The 21,482-nt window shown below is 46.2% G+C and overlaps 1 protein-coding gene across 1 annotated transcript in view; it reads left to right on the forward strand.

Annotated features, from left to right (window-relative positions):
* The window catches only part of LOC148504643 (arsenite methyltransferase-like), a 46,140-nt gene that overhangs the window by 8,161 nt on the left and 16,497 nt on the right, over nt 1-21,482 (forward strand). The window contains exons 3-7 of the mRNA XM_088448745.1: nt 5,656-5,783; nt 9,618-9,768; nt 11,697-11,833; nt 15,118-15,187; nt 20,573-20,654. Of these exons, the coding sequence (XP_088304871.1) occupies nt 5,656-5,783; nt 9,618-9,768; nt 11,697-11,833; nt 15,118-15,187; nt 20,573-20,654 (568 nt within the window). The remainder of the gene's footprint in view (nt 1-5,655; nt 5,784-9,617; nt 9,769-11,696; nt 11,834-15,117; nt 15,188-20,572; nt 20,655-21,482) is intronic.

Consider the following 21,482-nt stretch of genomic DNA (forward strand, 5'->3'; position numbering starts at 1 on the left):
CGTCTGTCCGTTAAAGGGTGGTGTAACCCCCAAAGTGCGCTCCAACCAAAATAAAATAATCTTCTTTTTTTCTGTGTTTGTGTGTGAAATGAATGCGCAGCAGCCGCACCTGCATCCTCAAAGCAGCAGCGCCAAGCGTGCGTCTGTCCGTTAAGGGGTGGTGTAACCCTCAAAGTGTGCTCCACAAAAAATAAAAAATTCTTATTTTTTTTCTGTCTTTGTGAATTGTGTGCACTGTAGCTGCACGTGCATCAACAAAGGAGCAGCGCCAAGCGTGCGCCTGTGTCCCATAAGTAAAGAGCCGGCTGACTCATTTCTTAAAGGGTGGTGTAACCCACAAAGTGCACTAGTCTCCAACAAAAATAAAAAATTATTTTCTGTGTTTGTGTGCGCCTTAGCCGCATGTATATATCAATATAACATAAAAGGAGGACCAAACTCTCTCCGATAAAAATAAAATAGAGAAAGTTCAAGAACCACTTCCTCCTAGTGCTGAAGCTGCTGCCACTAGTCATGACATAGACGATAACATGCCATCAACGTCGTCTGCCAAGGCCGATGCCCAATGTCATAGTAGAGGGCATATACAATCCCAAATGACAAAGTTCAGGAAAATTATCTTAAAAAAATATTTAAATCGTCTGAGGAGAAACGTAAACTTGCCAATATACCATTTAGGACACGGAGTGGCTAAGGTCTTTCCCTATGTTCATGACTAGTGGTTCAGCTTCACATGACGATGGAAGCCCTCCTCCCGCTAAAAAAATCAAACGAGTTAAGCTGGCAAAAGCACAGCGAAGAACTGTGCGTTCTAAGAAGATATCACAAATCCCAAAGGTGAGTCCAAGTGTGGTGGCGGTTGTGATGCCTGATCTTCCCAGCACTGGATGGGAAGAGGTGGCTCTTTCCACCATTTGCACGCCCTCTGCAAGTGCTGAAAGGAGCACCCACAGTCCACTTGCTGATATGCAAATTGAAGATGTCACTGTTGAAGTACAACAGGATGAGGATACTGGTGTAGCTGGCGCTGAGGAGGAAGTTGGCGAGGAGGATTCTGATGGTGATTTTGTTTGTTTAGATCAGGCTCCGGGGGAGACTGTTGTTGTCCGTGGGATGAAAAAGCCCATCACGGTAATGCCTGGGCAGAAGACCAAACATTCCACCTCTTTGATCTGGCAATATTTCTATCCAAATCCGGACAACAACTGTCTTGCCATATGTACCATATGTAAAGGTGAAATAAGTAGGGGTAGGGACGTTAACCACCTAGGAACATCCTCCCTTATACGTCACCTGTAGCGCGTTCATAAAAAGTTACTGTCAAGTTCAGAAACTTTGGCTAAGACCGTAAGCAGTCCAGGGACACCTAAATCCCTTTGTCCTGTTGTATCCAAGCGCCTGCAGACCACACCGTCAACTCCCTCCTCGTCAATTTCCTTCTTAGTCAGGATCGGAAGTAGTCCTGCAGGCCATGTCACTGGCATGACTGACTCTCCTATCCGGGATTCCTCTGGAGGATCCTGCATTGCTACGCCTACTGCTGCCGCTGCTGCTGTTGCTGCTGGGAGTCGTTCATCATCCCAGAGAGGAAGTAGGAACACCACTACTTTTACTAAACAATTGACCCTCCAACAGTCCTTAGCGAGGAGGATGAAGTACGACAGCAGTCATCCTGAAGCAAAACGTATAACTGAGGCCTTGACTGCTATGTTGGTGTTAGACGTGCGTCCGGTATCCGCCATTAGTGCAGTGGGATTTAGACAATTGATGGAGGTAGTGTGTCCCCGGTTCCAAATCCCGTCTAGATTCCACTTCACTAAGCAGGCGATACCGAGACTGTACTGAAACGTCAGAAAAAGTGTCCTCAGTGTCCTGAAAAATGCGGTTGTACCCAATATCCACTTAACCACGAACATGTGGACAAGTGGAACAGGGCAAACTAAGGACTACATGACTGTGACAGCCCACTGGGTAGACGTATCACCTTACGCAGCAACAACAGCAGCGTCACCAGGCTATTCTGTGTATCACCGGTTTCAGTAAGAGGCACACCGCCGACAACCTCTTACAGAAACTGAGGGAAATCATCGCCCAGTGGCTTACCCCACTTAGACTCTCCTGGGGATTTGTGATATCTGACAACACCTCCAATATTGTGCGAGCATTACATCTGGGCAAATTCCAGCATGTCCCAAGTTTTGCTCACACAATAAATTTATTGGTACAAAATTTTCTGAAAAGCAACAGGGGCGTGCAGGAGACGCTTTGGGTGGCCTGAAAACTTTGTGGCCACTTTCGTCATTCAGCGACTGCGTACCGAAGACTGGAGCGCTAGCAAACACTCTTGAACCTGCCCCGCCATCACCTGAAGCAAGAGGTTGTGACGCGGTGGAACTCAACCCTCTATATGCTTCAGAGGATGGAGGAGCAGCAAAAGGCCATACAAGCCTATACATCCACCTATGACATAGGCAAAGGAGGGGGTATGCACCTGACTCAAGCACAGTGGAGAATGATTTCCGTGTTGTGCAAGGTTCTCCAGCCCTTCGAACTTGCCGCATGTGAAGTCAGTTCAGACACTGCCAGCTTGAGTCAGGTCATTCCCCTCATCAGACTTTTGCAGAAGCAGCTGGAGAAAGTGAAGGAGGCGCTGAGACGGAGCGATTCCGCTCGGCATGTGGGACTTGTGGATGAAGCCCTTCATTCGCTTTGCCAGGATTCCAGGGTGATCAATCTGTTGAAATCAGACCACTACATTTTGGCCACCGTGCTCGTTCCTAGGTTTAAAGCCTATGTGGTGTCTCTCTTTCCGGCCGACACAAGCCTGCAGAGGTGCAAAGACCTGCTGGTGAAAACACTGTCAGCTGAAGCGGAACGTGACACTTCAATAGCTCCTTCTTCATTTTCTCCCGCAAATGGGGCTGCCAGGAAACAACTTAGGTATCCTAAGCAACCCGCTGGCGGTGATGCAGGGCAGGAAGGACCAAGTTTGGACATCTGGTCCGGACTGAAGGACCTGGCAACAATTGCTGACATGTCTACTGTCACTACATATGATACTGTCACCATTGGCAGAATGGTGGAGGATTACATCGGTGACAGCATCCAAGTAGGTATGTCAGACAGTCTGTACCTGTACTGGCAGGAAAAAGAGGCAATTTGGAGGCCCCTGTACAAACTGGCTCTATTTCACCTGAGTTGCCCCCCCTCCAGTGTGTACTCCGAAAGAGTGTTTAGTGCAGCCAGTAACCTTCTCAGCAAAAGGCGTAGGAGGTTGCTTCCACAAAATGTGGAGAAGATGATGTTCATAAATATTAATTATCAACTCTTCCAGAGAGACCAGGCTCCAGAACGTACAGAGGGACCTGTGGTGGTGGATTCCAGCGGGGATGAATTAATACTCGATGAGGATGTACACAACACTGAAGAGGGTGAAGAATCGGTGAATGAGGAGGATGAGGACGACATCTTGCCTCTGTAGAGCCAGTTTGTGCAGGGACAGATTAATTGCCAGCTTGTTTTGTGGGGGCCCAAACGAACCAATCATTTCAGCCACAGTCATGTGGCAGACCCTGGCGCTGAAATGATTGGTTTGTTAAAAGTGTGCATGTCCTGTTTATACAACATAAGGGTGGGTGGGAGGGCCCAAGGACAATTCCATCTTGCAACTCTTTTTTTTCTTTGCATTATGTACTGTTTGGGGCCTAGTTTTTCAAACTGCCATCCTGTCTGCCACTGCAGTGTCACTCCTAGATGGGCCACGTGTTTTTGCCGCCCACTCGTGTCGCTTAGCATAGTCATCCAGCCACCTCGGTGCAACCTTTTGGACATAAAAACACTATTGTGAGGTGTGAGGTGTTCAGAATAGACTGGAAATTAGTGGAAATTAAGGTTAATGAGGTTAATAATAGCATAGGAGCAGAAAAACCCACAAATTCTGTGATTTTAGCTGTTTTTATGCTTTAAAAAAAAAAAAAAATACAGATCCAAAACACAAATCCCAGAACCCAAAACACGGAACGGTGGTTTTGGCAAAACCAATCCAGATCCAAAACACGAAGAAAGATCCAGATCCAAAACACAAAACACGAAAATTGCCCAGTGCACACCCCTAGTTTTTATCAATTTTAAAGTAATCCAAAGACAAAACCAAACCAAAGCACTTGAGCATGGTTTTGCCGGAACTAAAATCAAAACACAGGGGGTCCACTCCATGTACACCTCTAGTTAGGAGGCATATTATTTGCACCTAATACAGGGCATGTGCAAGTACTCATGGATTATGATAACTTGCAGAAAACCATCTTGAGATGGGCAAATATACACACTTCTCCTGTGCAGTAGTTTTCACCCGATTTAGGGCTTTGTTCAATTAGGTGTGAAAAGCCGTTTTCGCCCGTTTTTGGAGAAAATTTATCTCTTTATTCAATTACAGTTTGTTTTCGCCATTGCAAAAAGTCAATGCACTGAAATAGGCGAAACTTTTTCTCCACAGAATGGCAGGAGAAAAAAAGTGCAAAATCTATATTTTGGGGTGCAGATGTTGGGAAACCACCCAGAACCCTTGGTACACCCCCCCAAAGGACAATTCACCCAAAAAAAGGGGAAAAAATTCCAGAACACCCCAAAAAACAGCTTATCAACTTGGTCCGAAAACAAAAAAAGTGGTGGGACAACGTAAAAAAACGAACGAAATAAGCTTCGGGGGGTGCTCTTAGAAGGGGCCAAATGTTTTTGGGATTGCAGGTGCTTGTATGATGGAGGAATTTCACTTTTTTCAAATTCACTTTATATACATAAAAATATGCTAGTACCAGGGGCGTTTTAAGGGAGGAGGGGGCCCGTGTGCACTCCTCGTGCAGGGCCCCCTCCTCTCTCCCTGGTGCCTGGCAGCCGACTGACGCGCCTGGCCAGCCACCGCAGAAGCAGTAGACTCCGGGCACTAGAGTGTGTTCGGAGTCTACAGCGCATGTACAGAACGCCGGAAAATGGCGCGGCGGCCATTTTTCCGGTGTTCTGAGCAGCAGTGATACCTGATATGGGTGCAGTGTGTGCGGTGCAGACCCCCCCTGGACTGCACCCATTATAGATACGCCACTGGCTAGTACCCATTTTCAAGCACCCCAAATTTGATGGGACTACTTATTTTCAACCAAAAACACTGCTTTATGCCATTCTTCAACACTTTTACCTAGATGCTAATAGCAAGCAATTACAAACACTTAAGTACCGTAACTAGTTCAATTGGGGCTAATACTAAACTACCATCATGATTTACGAAGTTAGACCATCTTCTTCTTGGGTACAGAGTGATTCCCCCTATTCATCCTACACTTTTCGCATGTTTAACATTCACCGGGTGCCATCGTTTGGGAATTGATTTCGGAGTAAAACGGGAGAGCGCACAAAACGTTTTCCGCGAAGGCATCGAAAAGTTGGGTAGGCGAAACTTTTTTAGTGGATGCAAAACATATTGAATACGGCCCTTAGTATTTTGTATCAGCCCCGACTTATTTACATTCTAGGAATCATATTTACATTAATATTTATCCAACATTTGCTTATTTCACATGCAGAAAAAGACACACAGTGTATAGCTTGAAGGAATCAATAATCAATATTAGCTGACATTGTATGTCATTTTTGCCTAAACAGGACTATTATGGGAAGCAATTGAGCAATACTAAGGATATTAAAACCTCAGCCTGTGCTGCTCCAGCAAACCCGCTACCGAAACACATAAAGGATGCGCTGAGTGAAATACATGAGGATATTTCTTCACGGTATGGAACCCCTGAATGAATCCTATTATATGGTAGATGAAAATAATTGTAGAATATTACTGCTGTCTCGATTGCTCTTTTATTCTTTATAAGGATTATCATTTAAACCATTCCTAATAAACCAGTAATAGTTTGCATTTTTAGTGTGTAAACCTTATATTGGATATTGCTTGTAGAAGCAGGTCGAGGAATTAAATTTGTACCAAGTTTTTAAATCGGTTATTAAGAGCAAGCATGATATCAAGCAATAGTATTTACAAAAAAACACATAAAAAGCAGTACAACAAAGGACCACCAGGTGGCAATGCAGAGCTATTCCTCTCACTGTGGGCCTGATTCAGAAAGGAACGCAGCCGCGAATTCGCACGCACCCAGCCGATGTTTGAGTTCTGCGCATGCATATGCATGGCAGTGTGCGTACGCAAACCGGCCGCTGCGATCGGGAAGCAATCGCAATGAGCTAGTGATTGACAGCAAGTAGCCGTTTGGGGATGGTGATGAGGGGTGGTCAGAAAATCACAGGCATGCCTGTGCATTTGAACGCCGTTACAGGGGCGTGCATAATTAAGCCCCTGCGACGGAAGATGCAGCCAGAGCTCTAGATGCACACAGGAAGCGGCCCAAATCCTGAGTGAGGTCGGGTCAACCACTATTATGCTAATGTTCGATGGTTCTTGCTGTTACCGATGTTTTCGCTGTATAGCAAGGTATTGCGGATGCGAGTAAAGGGAAGTGGGCGGCATTATGTAGTGGTGGGCGTCTGGTTCTTGTGCTGCAGTGTCATTGCGATTGGGTTTATTGGCATATTTTCGCAGCGACCGCTGCGTGCGTGTGCAGACTTGCGTTCCGTGGTGATTCAGGCCCTGTATGGGGTCAATGCAATTAGCCATGATTAAGTTAGCTATATGCCTCGCTTAGGATACCGCCAGACCCACCGATTTTTGTTTGCAGCCCCACGTGCACACAGGAGGATCTGAATCACTGCACCAGGACACCCCCTACCCGTTTCTGGGAAACCGCCCATTGCGGCCCCTTCCCCTGTCAATCACTCTGCTGATTAGGGAGCACTGTGAGCGATCTCGCAGTATAAGGGCTGCACATGCGCAGTACAGGTTCTGTTCATGCGCAGATCAAAAACCATCGGAGTTGTATTGCGTTCGCACTAGGGATGTGCGCCGGACCATTTTTGCCGGATTTGGATTTGGTTCTAATTCGTCGTCCGGCTTTGGATTTGCCAAACTGCGGTGACTGGATTTGGATTTTTTTACAAAAAATGACAAAAAAAAGCTAAAATCACATAAATTGGTCTTTTTTTTCTTCCTAGAGTATTATTAACCTCAATAACATTAATTTCCAGTCAATTTAGAACACCTCACAGCTTATAATATTGTTTTCAACATTATTTGCCAAAACTTGCAGTGAGCTGACTTGTTACTAAGCGACAAAGCAGCGGCACAGTGACGCAGACACCACAGTACAAAGCACATCTATGAAACATTGCCACACAGCAGTGGCAGAAATGAAAAGTAGTGCACCCACCCAGTGGGGTACGGGCAGCAGAATCAAGGTACTTGTTTACAAAGTGGGCTATGGCCCAAGGAGTCACAGTGCACAATCTTATTCACATTACACCATAAAGTTGTGTCTCTTATTTATGTTACGACACACAGTAGTGCCCTTTTTACACAATGCCCACAGTAGTGCCCCTTTTACACAATGCCCACAGTAGTATGCCCCCCAGTAGTATGCCCCCACAGTAGTATGGCCCCCCAGTAGTATGGCCCCCCAAGTAGTATGGCCCCCAGGAGTATGGCCCCCAGTAGTAGGCTGCCCAGTAGCAGGCCCCCCCAGTAGCAGGCCCCCCCAGTAGCAGACCCCCAGTATTATGCCCCCCCAGTAGTATGCCCCCTCAAGTAGCGGACCCCCGCAGTAGCAGGCCCCCCAGTAGTATGCCACCCCAGTAGCAGGCACCCCCAGTAGTATGGCCCGCAGTATTATGCCCCCCAGTAGCAGGCCCCCCCAGTAGTATGCCCCCCCAGTAGTATGCCCCCCCCAGTAGCAGGCCCCCCAGTAGTATGCCCCCCCAGTAGTATGCCCCCCAGTAGCAGGCCTCGCCAGTAGTATGGCCCCCAGTATTATGCCCCCCAGTAGCAGGCCCCCCAGTAGTATGGCCCCCCCAGTAGCAGGCCCCCCCAGTAGTATGGGCCCCCCAGTAGTATGCCCCCCAAAGTAGCAGACCTCCCCAGTAGTATGCCCCCCAGTAGTTGTGCCCCCCAGTAGCTGTGCCCCCCAGTAGCGCCCCCGGCCCTTACGCACATAAAAAAAATTAAAAACTTACCTGAATCCCCGCTCCCGCGCCGTCCGCTCTGCATCCACGCAACGAGGAGGGAGCCGGAAGACGGAGCTCCTGAGTGAGCTCCAGCCGGCTCCCTCCGTGCAGCAGCCAATGAGAGTCTGTCTGACTCTCATTGGCTGCTGTAACAAGCACACAGCTGCTGCTGGCGGCTGTGTGTTTGTGTCTGTGTAGGGCAGACTGCTATCACAGCGGTCTACCCTACACTCGAGGAGCCCTGATGTCGGATTCTCTAGCGAGATCTGAGTCAGGCGGGGAACACCCGAACAGCGTTCGGGTGGACTCGGATCCCCTATGTTCGGAGCGGCTCATCTCTAGTTCGCACGCAGTTCAACTGCGATAACTCAGTTTACTCACATTACTCAGATATTGCTAACAACCACACACGCTATGAGACCTCAGGCTGCTATCGCAGTGGATAAATCATGCATGCTTTGAAACGGCGTGCGAACGCACTAGCACACCTGCGTTTCCCCGACCACCCCCTGTCCCCACCCACAAATGGCACTTCCTGTCAATCGCTCTGCGATGGGTCTGTGTAGCCTCTGCAATCGCAGTCCCGATCGCAGTGGCTGTCCCTGATGCATACGCACGCGCAGAACACAAAACCCATCTGATTGCGTGCATAATAACAGTTGCGAACGGTAATGAATCAGACTCTCAGTATGCAGCAGGTACACAGTGCAGTACCTCCAGGTGCAGCAGGGAATGTATGGGGTTAATGCAGGTGTTGTAGCAGACACCTATATATTATACAGTGGTGGTAACAGAGTATATTATATATACTTGTCAGTCACCTCAGGCAGTCCAGGCGTCCTAGTGCCAGGACTGAAGAGGAGATAGCGCAGATCGCTTTCTTGTGACCTGCATGGAATGCATTTGCACTTACGCCTAGAGTAGCGGGCAGGGCCTTCTTACCTCTTTGTCTGTCTGTTATTACCCAGCCTTGTTTTATTACTGATCTATGACTGTTTTGTTCCCAATTATAAAGTGTAACAGAATATGCTGGTGCTATATAAGTAAATGTTAATAAATAAAATAAAGGTTTGTGTGCAAGTCAACGCCTCTACTGTATTCAGCCAACGCTTACACACCACCACCCTTGTTTGTTCTGCCCTTCTGGGTGCAAGGAAGCGTAAGCACAAGATACACCCATATCTACAAAGGCATTGATTCTTAAAATGTTTTTTGTGCGCAAAAGTTTTTTGTTTGAAAAAGTGCAACTTGTGGAAAAAAAATGTGCCTGTGCCCAACTCATTCCCCTATATTTGGTGGCTGGAACACATTAATAACTTTCCTCCCAAAACCGTTAGGACTGGGCAATCTCACCAAATGTGTACGGGAAATTCATTAATAACTTCAGCTCTTACCCACCTTCCAGTCTCTTCTGTGTTTCACGCACTCCTGCCTTAGTATAGTTACTGTATCTTCCTCCCACTACTTCACCCCACTTTCATTTTGGGTTTATTCTCCCTGACTAGGTACTATGGCTGTGGACTTTTGGTACCGGAATGCCTGGAGAGCTGCAGGATGCTGGACCTGGGCAGTGGGAGTGGAAGGGACTGTTTCATGCTGAGTAAGCTGGTTGGACCTAAAGGACAAGTCATTGGAATAGACATGACTGATGAGCAGGTACCTTGTCCATACAGAATGTAGGAAATTCACTGATTATATTGGTGATATCCTGCTAGGCTTTGATATACTGTATAAGATGCACACTGAAAGTCCCCACAAAGACAGGAAATCAAATGTGCTGTCTCCTAACATCCACATGGTCACATCCCAGAGATTTACCCTAACATTCCATTCCAGGCATCTAAAGTCACATCCCACATCTTTAGGGCAATATCATATTGGATCTGAGAGCTGAGATTTCAAAGCAGAGCATCTTAGCCCGTCCCCTGTGCATAAATCCACATTAAGGGGGTGATTCAAAGGTAGACGCTATTGCAGACGTATGGGCGTAACCAGTGCAAGGGGTGCAGCTGCTATGGGGCCCAGAGCTGAGGGGGACCCATCTGCTGTGTCAAAGTTACATGTGTTATATACACTTTTCACCATAGGGGCTCTTACAAACCTTTTCTGTGGGGCCTTCCAATACCTAGTTACACCTCTGTGCAGAAGCGCTGCCATGGCCGATGGGCGTCCTATTGAGATGCCCACCTGCTGCGGTGCAAATCCACCGATGTGCGTACAAAGACGTACTATTGGCACACCATTGCCCACATCATTGGCCTATGGATGGCACAGAATGAAGACTGAACATGGCCGTTGGTATCATCAGTGCAACAGCGTCTTTAGATACAGTCACTGACACCGATACGCCCACGACATGTCAGCATCTGGTAGCCATCCCCCTCCCAGTCACCCCCCAGAACGCCCATCGTGGATCTGTATACGATTTTGATCTGCACCACTGTGCGTGAAACCATAGAGGCGCATGCGCAGTGTGGCTCGGACGCATGCACAGAGGGAAACCATTGGCCACTTGCACTCGATGGCTTCCCTGCATCCACCTCTGAATCACCCCCAGACCCTTAATGCAGAGCATCCAGCAAGCCTGTCACCCACCCTCCGCTGGCCCAAATAGAGAGGCAGCACCTTGTGCAGTAATTTGCTACAAGAGGGTGAAACAGAGCATTATGAACACAGGGCCTGATTCAGAGATGTGCGCTAATGCCGCGCTGCTGCGTCCGTGTGCATAGCTGTTATGCAAAAATATGCAAATGTCGCAGCCCCCGGGAGACGTATTGCAACGTCCACCTGCAGCTTTGCAAATCCAATGATCTGCGTATAATGTTGCAGCAACTGCGTACATAGACTCAGCATCGGTCACAGATCATCCCATTGTTGCAGTCCTGAGTGAGTCTATTGTCCCGTAGAAAGGCCGTGGGGATTGAGACACCGGTGCCATATTCCTTGCATGGGCTCGCAGTTGCAGGGTGAGACATGCCCCCGACACTCCCCAATACCTCCCCCAAACGCTCTCTGACTTTTAATCACACTGTATATAGTCGCCGCAAGTGACTGCGAAAACACCGGCGATGGTGTACAGCTCCGAATCTAGCCTATATTTAGCCAGGTGTGTAGCTCCTGCACCACTGTGCACCTGGTAGGGAGAGGGATGATAGGCACAGATAGGCACACCATACATTTTCTTAGATTTTCAAATGCGCTGCCCTTTTCCGAGTCATATTCTCACTTCCTACCATCTCGCCAGCCAGAGGCATCTCTGGAAATGTTTTCTGACACATTTGGCAGCAGAACTTGCAGTCTATTACATCTGATGATTTGTATTGAGAACACTTATAGATTGGGATGGCAATCACGCATATCTGATGATTTTTCTGCACGTTTGCCTTTAATACATCTGGGGGTTTGCAACTCATCCCCATAAATTGCGCTCTATTACGTTCCCCCCTGCAGGTTTCTGAAAGCAGTTACTAAATCCTATTGTAATTAATATGGAAGAGCTGCCCTATTAAATTATTATTATGATTATTATTATTATTATTACTATCACTTGTTTAAATGAAAATACTGTTTCTTTCTGTTTCCAGTTAGAGCTCTCCAGAAAATACATTGATTATCATATGAAGAAGTTTGGATTGCAACAGCCTAATGTGGACTTTATCAAAGGCTACATTGAAAACCTGAAAGAAGCTAAACTAGAAGATAACAGTTTTGATGTTATAATGTAGGTGATATTTTAATGTAATATGGATTATTTCTCTCCCAGAATGTGGATATTAGATCAAAGATCTGCTTACTATACAATTGTGTACTATTCAGGAAATAAGAATATATGACCATTAAGGACATGTAGCAATGAGTTTGCTTATTCAGCCAGTTGGTTGGAGGGAGGGGGGCTTATTCTGAGTTGGGAGCAAGGCAAAAAAGACCTACAGTAGTAACTTTTCAGCTTGGTAAAGCCATGTTCCACTGCAGGTAGGGCAGATTAAGACTAGGCCCACTCTCATGGAACAGCTAGGAGGCTACCGAATCATGGGCAGTGTTCCCGACAGCCTGGAAGAGTGTTCAAGTCTCTGGGAGCTACTTACGTCCGCCCGGAGGAGTGAACTGGATGGTCCGGGCGACTGACGCAATTCACGCTGAATTACATAATTGTAGCCCCGCCCCCCACTTTACAATGCCGGCAATCTCAGTATTGTATAGCAGACGATAAGTCCACAATGATGCGGTCCTGTCATTATGCTCCCTGCACCGCCCACTTATGCCGCCTCACCCCCCCCCCCTTCTGTGCAAGTATGGGCAGGTTTAAAATGTGCAATGAGATTTAGATGTGAGAGGGGAGTGTCCTAGCCAAAGCCGTAACTTGACTTTTTGGTGCCCTGTGCCAGAGAGAGCATTGGCGCCTCCCTCATTTTTCAAATAGGGACATAAGATAGTGCACCCGAAAAAGGGCCATGGCCCTATGGAGAAGAGCCAGGGAAGAGATAGAGGAGGCCAGGAGATGCTGGGGATAAAAGAAGAGGAAGCTACAAGTGATAAACAAGAAAATTGACAGGCCCAAACAGCGCCCCCTGCCCTGCGGTGCCCTGTGCCATGGCGCAGGTCACACTACCCTAGTTACGGCCCTGGTCCTAACTCAAAATATAAATTGCAGTGTAATGTTAAAGCTGTATAGCATTGTGGGCTACATATAAAAGCAGCCAGTAGTTACCCTGCATGCAAAATAACGTATTAGCACCTCTTGCAGTGTAACATGACTTGTTCCAGGTGCACAGTTACTGGCTTTTTTATTTTCTGCTTTGCTCTCAGCTCAGAATCAGCCCCACATGGACTGATTCTGAACCGGACGCAGCCGCATCCGCGTCGGCATCTTTTGCCGGTCACATGTCTGCGACTTTGTGTAAATGCCTCTACAGAGCCCTTCCCTGGTGTAGAGCCGTTCGTCCGAATGAGCAAGGACTGAGGCGCCCACTGTCAGTGTCTGCAGACGCTGAAATACCATTTGGTGCATCTTTAGTCTTTAGATTCACCATTGGTCGCAACATCGAAACTTAGCAGGCGCAGATTTTCCATCTTAAGCTGGCCACACACTAGACCAACTTACATCCAACCAGCCAACTAGTTGATTGGTTGGAATGAAAATCTGGTAAGGTATGAAAGCAAATGACAATCAGCAATTTGCTCCCAAACGCCGGAAAATGGACAAAAACTCTTGTTTGAACAAGTTGTTTAGATCAAACATTTAACAAACTTGTCTGAACAACCATTTTCATCTGTTTTCTGGTATTTAGGAGCAAATTGCTGATCATCAGTTACTCCCATTCCTTACCAGATTTTCATTCCAACCAATCAACAAGTTGGCTGGTTGGATGTAAGTTGGTCTAGTGTGTGGCCAGCTTTAGAATGGCTTCCAGTGTGAGCAACTAAGCATCTGTGTACTCAAACACGTCAATGACACGTCTGCGACACTCCCATAACACGCCCATAAGATGGGCCATCTCCGTGCACATCCTAGAAATGCCCAATACATTTTCAATGAGCTTCTCCATTGGTGCTTCTGAAATCGCAAGTGCGAACACAATCTGGACTCATGCGTGGTGAGACTTAGCTGCGTGTGACTCCAAATCAGACCCAATGTGTGGCCTGCAAATTATAGCCATTTATAGATAACATGTTAGATATCCCTATCCCAATGCATACTTACTGGCTTCTATAATCTCCTCTCTGGGAGAAGACCAGATATTGGCTGGGGCTGCTCTATTTGCGTCAGTAGACCCTTGCGGCATAATGCCAGGAATTGTGGGTCTATGGTGAGGGGGCAGGACACAAATTTACATGATTATCACGTCATGGTGGTCCCGTCCTTTTCCCATGGATCCATGATTTATGGAATTATTCTCCCCATCCTGCCCACTTCCCTAGGAAGTAGGTGGGATACCGGAGGATTACCCAGTCTTCTGGTAGTCTCCCAGAGGATCCAGGATACTAGGTAAGTATGTCCCAATGCAGAGGCTGCTAGAACTCTCTCCAGACACAGAGTGACAAACAGCAATTCATGATCCTACGTGGGCCAAACTGTGCTTGACTACTGTTCCAGTTTCCTAGATCTGTGGTTCTCAAGTACCCCCCAACAGGTCATGTTTTCAGGATTTCTGTCTGTCGAAGCAGGTGGGATAATTACTGACCCAACATAATAGAGTAACTCACCTGTGCATGATTAAAGAAATCCACAAAACATGACCTGTTGGTGACACTACATTGGTCCTGATGCTGAGTTGGACGCACTATACTAGACGGAATTTACACAAAAAGAAAAAAACATACCATAAACACAGCGTATTTCCGTTCACATTCTGACGCATACGTATTGCGATATGCGTAAAAATCGGCACTAGTAGCATACGCGCCCGGTTTACACTTGACATAGGTCACATACACTTACACCCCACCCATGTTTTTAATCATTTGTTTTTTTGCATTCGTCTTTAGGTTTCAATAAAACTTAAAAAGAAAACTCTCTAATATAATAGGGACAACCATCCATCTTTGTGTACAGCCCCCCAAATATTGCAAAACCACAAGCATAAAACCGTATTAGACGCTGGAGCAATATTAACACGTACCTGTCAGCTTCAGAGGTGAAGTCACTACCAGCCATGCAGGAACAGGTGCTGTTGCTATTTATTAATATATACAGTATTGCAATGAGGACTGTGTGTCCAGTGCTGCCGACCAGGGCGCAGAGCTGGAGGTGCTGTATGTACCCTATTCCGGCTTCCAGTTTTTTGAAGCTTGAAAAAAGCTCTAATAATATACCCGGATGCTGCCTGATTTTTCCTGTCATGATACTGGCACTGTTATCTTAAGGGCGAGTACCAATTTTTTAAACTTATTCACCTATTTGGCACTACAGGTAAATTCTATGTATCTCAGTGTAAATTATGCATTGTACAGTCTACGAATATAGATGACCGTACTTTACTGATGTTGATTATCTGTTTCCTGCAGATCTAACTGTGTGATAAACCTTTCTCCGGATAAAAAGGCTGTGCTTGCTGAGGCTTACAGAGTTTTACAGGTAACGCTCGCTGCAATGAGTATCGCCCCAATTAATGTCACCAATGTACTATTAAACTGACACGATAACTATCTTGTGATTTGCAATAATTTAAGGGTCATTTTACGAACCAAACATGCAATAGGCAAATGCTGCTGTGGGACATCTCATGTCTACTTTTGCACAATTGTACAGTATTTTACGTAAAAGCGCTTGGATTTGCAGGACAGGATGGCGTGGTCTGTGGAATAAGCCAAACGAAGGTAGAAGTAGGATGGACTATAACACCTGGGCAAAGACGTGTGTGCAAAGGTTTCTACATCTACACACAAAAATTAGATTTCACTTTCCAGCACAATCATGTTTATATGAGGTAAAAGGGTAGAGCAGTGCTAGGTACAGAGGGCCTGATTCAGACCCGCTCGCGAACGCTGAGCGCTCGCAAGCGGGTCGATGGTGCCCTAGTGCACATGCGCACGACGGAGGGAGCTCCGTCGTGCGCATGTGCGAGACCCAGATCGCGACAGCCAAGCTGTCGCTCCGGGTCTCGCACCAAAGGGGGCGTGCTGTCGATGCTGAGTGACAGCATGCCCCCTTTGGTGGGCGTGCCGGGGCTGTGGCTGCCAGACGGAGGCGTTCCCATGGGAATGCCTACCATCTGGGTCCGGCCCCACTGACATCACTAGTGATGTCAGTGGGAGTGATTTTGGCTCTGATAGAGCCAAAATCACTCCAGGGCTTGCGGTCACCGAGACCCTACCGCAGGGTCTCGTCGCAAGCCCGATGGTCTTGACCATCGCGACCATCATCATAGACGCTCGCATAAGCTGTGGGTGGTCACCCACAGCTATGCGAGCGTCCAGGAGGACGCTCCAAAAATAAAAAATAAACGCCCTGATTCAGAGCGGGCGCTCGTTCAGAGCGTCCGGTTCTGAATCAGGCCCAGAGTACTAAGGTGTCCTAGGCCAATACCCCCATGCTCCCGGTGCGCAACCCTCATTACAGCCCTGGGGTGGAGAAGGTGTATTTCCAGGGACGTTCCCTGCTTCGTGGGAGCACTTAGCCTTTTTCTCTCCACAACAGGTCTTCATGTCCATGTCACTGACCAGTTCATAGTGTGCAGACTGCATATGTCACACATTCAGTGTTCTAGGTCCCCTCTAATCCTTGGTGACCTCCTCACTTTGCTTAGGCCCTGAATACATCCATCTGTTTTTAACCCCAGTGGAATTGCTGTACCTGCACAGTTTTGCACCTTGGCCAGCAGTGGAGTCCCCAATCCCCTCATTGCCATTTCCAATACCATCACCCTCTCTTCTCTCTGTACTTAATGTCTCGGCCACTGTTCTTCTTCCTTTTCTTCTCTCTGGCGACGCTGACAGCATCACCACTAGCACTGCTGAAGGGAGCAGGGAACTGGGAGCCTTCAGAAACAAGGGGCGAGATGTACTAAGCCTTGGAGAGTAATAAATTGGAAAGTGATAAAGTACCAACCAATCAGCTCCTAATTGTCATTTTTCAAACACAGCCTGTGACTTGGTAGTTAGGAGCTGATTGGCTGGTAATTTATCTCAGTTCACTTTATCTCCATCCAAGGCTTAGGGTCTATGTACTAAGCCTTGGAGAGAGATAAAGAGGACGGAGATAAAGTACTTACCAATCAGCTCTTAACTGTCATTTTTCAGACACAGGGGCCTATTCATCAACACTAAAATAATGTTTTTAAGGACATTTTCCTTAAATAACGTTATTTTGGTATTCATGAACAGACTTAGCACAGGAGATATCACAGATATCTCCTTGCTAAGTTCCCCTGCGTTAATTTCCACACTCCCCATACATTAGTACATTAGTATGGGGATGTGGAAATTGTGGTATTCATCAAATTCCGAAAATTATGAATTTTCGGAATTTAATGCAGTTACTATTCGCCACTGTGAGGTGGTGAATAGCAGAATCGACTTACCTGTATCCGCGTGTGCAGGTCCCCCGACGAGTCCCTCCGGCGCTCTGCTCCATCCTCAGGCTCCGGAGGCTGGTCGGACATGTGTGCTCCCCAGCAGAGCACAAGAAAGTTTAGAAAAAAAAAAAAAGTTTTTTTTTCTAATGTCATGTGGTCTGCTGGGAAACCACATGACAGACCAGCAGGACGGAGCCAGAGGCTGCTGCGCGGACAGGTAAGTCGGGGGGGGGAGGTGAGCGGAGGGGAGAGGGGGGTGGGGGGGTCAGGGGGATTACACAAACTTAACGCATCTGTAGGCAGTGCTGCGCATGCGCTGGTTTTACAGATGTAACAGCGCATGCGCAGCACTGTTTCCAGATGCGATAAGGTAGTGTAGGCAGGGAAAAGTATCTATTTCCCGAAAAGCTGTCATTGCAAAAATGACAGCTTTTCGGAATAGATACTTATGGAGAGGTGGAATGATGAGTTCCACCTATAATTAGGTAGAACCATACTTACCTACCTTTTAGAATCTCTTCCCGGGAGAAGCCCGGGTAAGAGAAGCAGCACGGGGCAGATGGGGGCGGGGCCTAATGAATTGCGTCATTAAGCCCCGCCCCTCACTGATAAACTGCCACGATTGGGTGAAATTTACATAGGGGCGGGGCCAAATGCTGTGATACATGGGCTCTGAAAACAGCCCATCCTAGCGAATGCTAAAAGTTATGCTATCACTTTACTTGCAGTTTTGGATCCAGGTTCAGGTCACTCTCCAAAAAGAAAATGTGCTAATATAGCATGTAAGAAATGGCATTGGGGGCTCAGGGCCTGATTCAGAGCCGGACGCTATTTGCGCTCGCTCGTTCAGAAAAAGGGGCCGGCTATTTAAATTGAGCGCTCGCTCTTTGCGGTCTGTTGACGCCTCTATGTCTGAGCGAGCGAACGAAACATGCGCTCGCTGTTTTGTAAAGACGCCCCCTGGCCGCTCGCATCCTACGTCATCTCTGCTATTTATTTGATTAATCGAGTACATCGAAAGGCGTCTGAACTGCTCGCAGTGCTTGTGGTTGGATTTTCCTACCGCAATTATGCGAACAGTTCAGGCTAAGTGACAACAACAAAGTGACGTGGTCGATGACGCTGCTTTGTTAATTATGCACACCCTTAAAATGCCCGTTTTGACCGTTTGGAACGCCTGCGTTCGGATCACCACTCCCCGTTTTCAAGCACCTTCCCCTGTTACCACCCACAAACGCCTCATCCTGTCACTCAAATTAGCAGGCACTCGCTATTTTGCGAGCGATCGATTTCCGACTGCAATGACTGGTTGGCGCATGCGCATTATGACCCATACGCATGCGCAGATGTGCGAACATCGCTCGGAGCGAATGAACAGCCGCTTATGAGCGGCTCTGAACCAAGCCCTCAGCTCAAACACGCCCAGCTTTTCAGAGCTTGGTAAATGGGATTTTTTTGCAGCAGCCATAGAAACCTATGGGGACTGCTTCTGCATGCATAAAGAGGGGGTCTACAGCAGTTATATCCAATATCTGCTGTGATACCCCCTTGTGAAATGACCCTAATATTCTCAAATGCGGCAACCCTTAATTGCATTATTTTTGATAATAAATAGGCCCTATAAACAGTTCTTTCCTAAAATATTGTAGATACTGAGGTAATCATTTTCTATTTAAGCTACAGTACTCAATTGTACAAAATAATCACAATATTTTCATACATGATATATATAATGCAACCTGCAGCTACCAATAAGACCACTAGGTGCCAGTATATGATCATTCATAGCTCACATGTTTATTGAGAAGAACTGTCATCCTCTATCCTGTGCTTTTGTTTTAGCAGCGTGTAACTCATTCATATAGTCCCCAGTAGGAAGGTAACTGATAATACCTGCAATATTTGTAATAAATCTAAACATATAAGTATAATGCTTCAGCGTAAATGAACAAACATGCTCCAGAGAGCTTTCAACACGTTTCAGCACAGCCGGGAACCTTGTCAGTGATCAGCATACAATAGGCTACTTCCTCAAAATGTGGAAATTATGTTCATCAAAATGAACTACAAATTTCACGAGGAAGATCTTTACTGCCAATTACATCCAAAAATTATAGAGGCACCTGGGCTGTAATGGTGGATTCCAGCGGGGACTAATTAATATTGTGTGAAGATGATGTACACATTGATGAGGGTGAGGAATCGGATGATGATGGCGACAACAACTTGCCTCTGTAAAGCCAGTTTGTGCACGTAGAGATCATTGCCAGCAATGTCAGCCCATTGGTAGCTTGTTTTGTGGGGGCTCAAACAAACCAATCGCTTCAGCCAGATTTGGAAGTCCCTGTTGCGGAAGTGATTGGTTTGTTAAACTGTGCATGTCCTATATACAATATAAGGGTGGGTGGAAGGACCCAAGGACAATTCCATCTTGCACCTCTTTTCTTTGCATTATGTGCTGTTGGGGCAGTGCTGCCTGACATTTTTAATTTTATAGTTTATGAAACTGCCATCCTGTCTGCCACTGCTGTCTTGCAAAAGTTTAATAGATGTCATCTTTTCTTTTAAACTGCCGTGCTTTTGTGCCACTGCTCTGACATTTACTTTTTTTTTATAGTTTCATACTGTATTTATTTCAACTAAAATCACATTGCAAGATACTCTTATGCCATTTTTTCAACCTTGATTTGTAGATACAAACCTGGGGGGCTTGGCTTTCCTTGATCATAACAGTCATGTTTGGTCAGATGCAACTCAAACACCAAATGGAAAGGCTATTTTTTGATGACGTCTGGAGATGTTCTCTCTCCTCCCCTCCCTGCCTTCCCATCCATAATCCAAGAAGCACAATGATAACAGATGTTTTGTACCAAACTTTAAAAAGTCCCTCTGCCCCCTTCCTGTTCAGAGCTTCCATTTTGTGTGCTGCCACAGACAACATCTCCTGCATGCCCCTTTAATTGAAAAAATAAATAAATAAATACTGGACCACCACAAGAGCTCAACTGGGGCAAGGACTGATGTGAATAAGTCAAACATTCTTTGAAAATTACTCTCCACCTCCCTCCTTCATACATTTGCTTTGGAATGAAAAAAATAAATAAATTCAGTTTACTATGAATCAACTCTGCCTTTCCCTGCCTGAAACTACATACATACTCCATCTCCCTCAGGCCTCTCAACATATGTTTCCTTATGTGCCATGTTTGAAGTTGAACTGCCACGTGTTTGTGCCACCCACTGCTGCCACTTAGCTTAGCAGTTGAGAATGCATTAGCGCACAACTATTAATTAATCAGACTCATCAATTGTCCCAACACCTCCAAAAATACTCCACCATTATATCATCTCACATCCCCAAGTCAGTAGTTTATTTGTAAGTGCTGAAACATCAATTATTGTATTAATTAGTTTTCCATTAAAGCAGTGTATATTCTGTTCCACAGGATGGGGGTGAAATGTTCTTCAGTGATATGTATATTAACAAAAAACTTTCTGAAGACTTGAAGAAAAACAAAATGCTGTGGGGTAAGTATGAAGGAAAAACTACAATGATCTAACCTCTTTATTAATTCTTAATTATGAAGTAGCTAATTAGCAAGGTAACTTTTTATTTGTGAACTTGAGTTCAAGAATTCTTCACATTTGCAACTTGCGAGCTGGGTCTTACCCAGTGAAGAGGGTCATGTACAAAGCTGAATACCTGCAGAAACTCAGCGTTAATGCCGGTTTGTTACTTCGTGCAACCATTTATGATCGTTTGTATGGAAAGAACATGATATAGCTAATGAAGACGTCAGTAAATGAGTGGCTATGAAACTTTGCTGCTTCTCATGGAAAGAGCTGCTCGTATTGTAGTGTTCAATGGTGAATTTTGGCAAAATGGGTTTTGATATGTTATGTCAACAAGAGCATTGCAGATAATGTTCTTGTCAGCACCATAATCTCGGCACCACAGAATGGAATTTGTATAATGGGACAAGTTGTTTAAAGAGTAAATAAAGCAACAATTTTATATAATTATACAAAGATCTGTCTTTGGGGCATATTTATCAAACCCTGCGTCGTAGCACTGATGAGTATAATTTCTTCTTGCTGCAATAAGAAATTATTTTTTGGGAATATGTATCAAACTTTTACAGCGAAGCCTAAAGAATAAGGTGATCACTTTGCTTCCAGGTTCGGACCCAACTGAGCTGCTGTGCATGTTCTGCTGCAGATGCACTGGTTTCTGCTGCCAGGAGCAGACGGGCATTCTGCGTCTCCACAGGGCTGGTGCAAAGGAGCTCATTCAGACCTGCTCGCTAAATGCGTATGCTCGCTCCCAGCGTATGCAAATTTGGCTATGTGACGGCA

The sequence above is a fragment of the Taudactylus pleione genome, unplaced genomic scaffold, assembly GCF_031769625.1.
Source record: "Taudactylus pleione unplaced genomic scaffold, aTauple2 ptg000464l, whole genome shotgun sequence".
Lineage (NCBI taxonomy): Eukaryota > Metazoa > Chordata > Amphibia > Anura > Myobatrachidae > Taudactylus > Taudactylus pleione.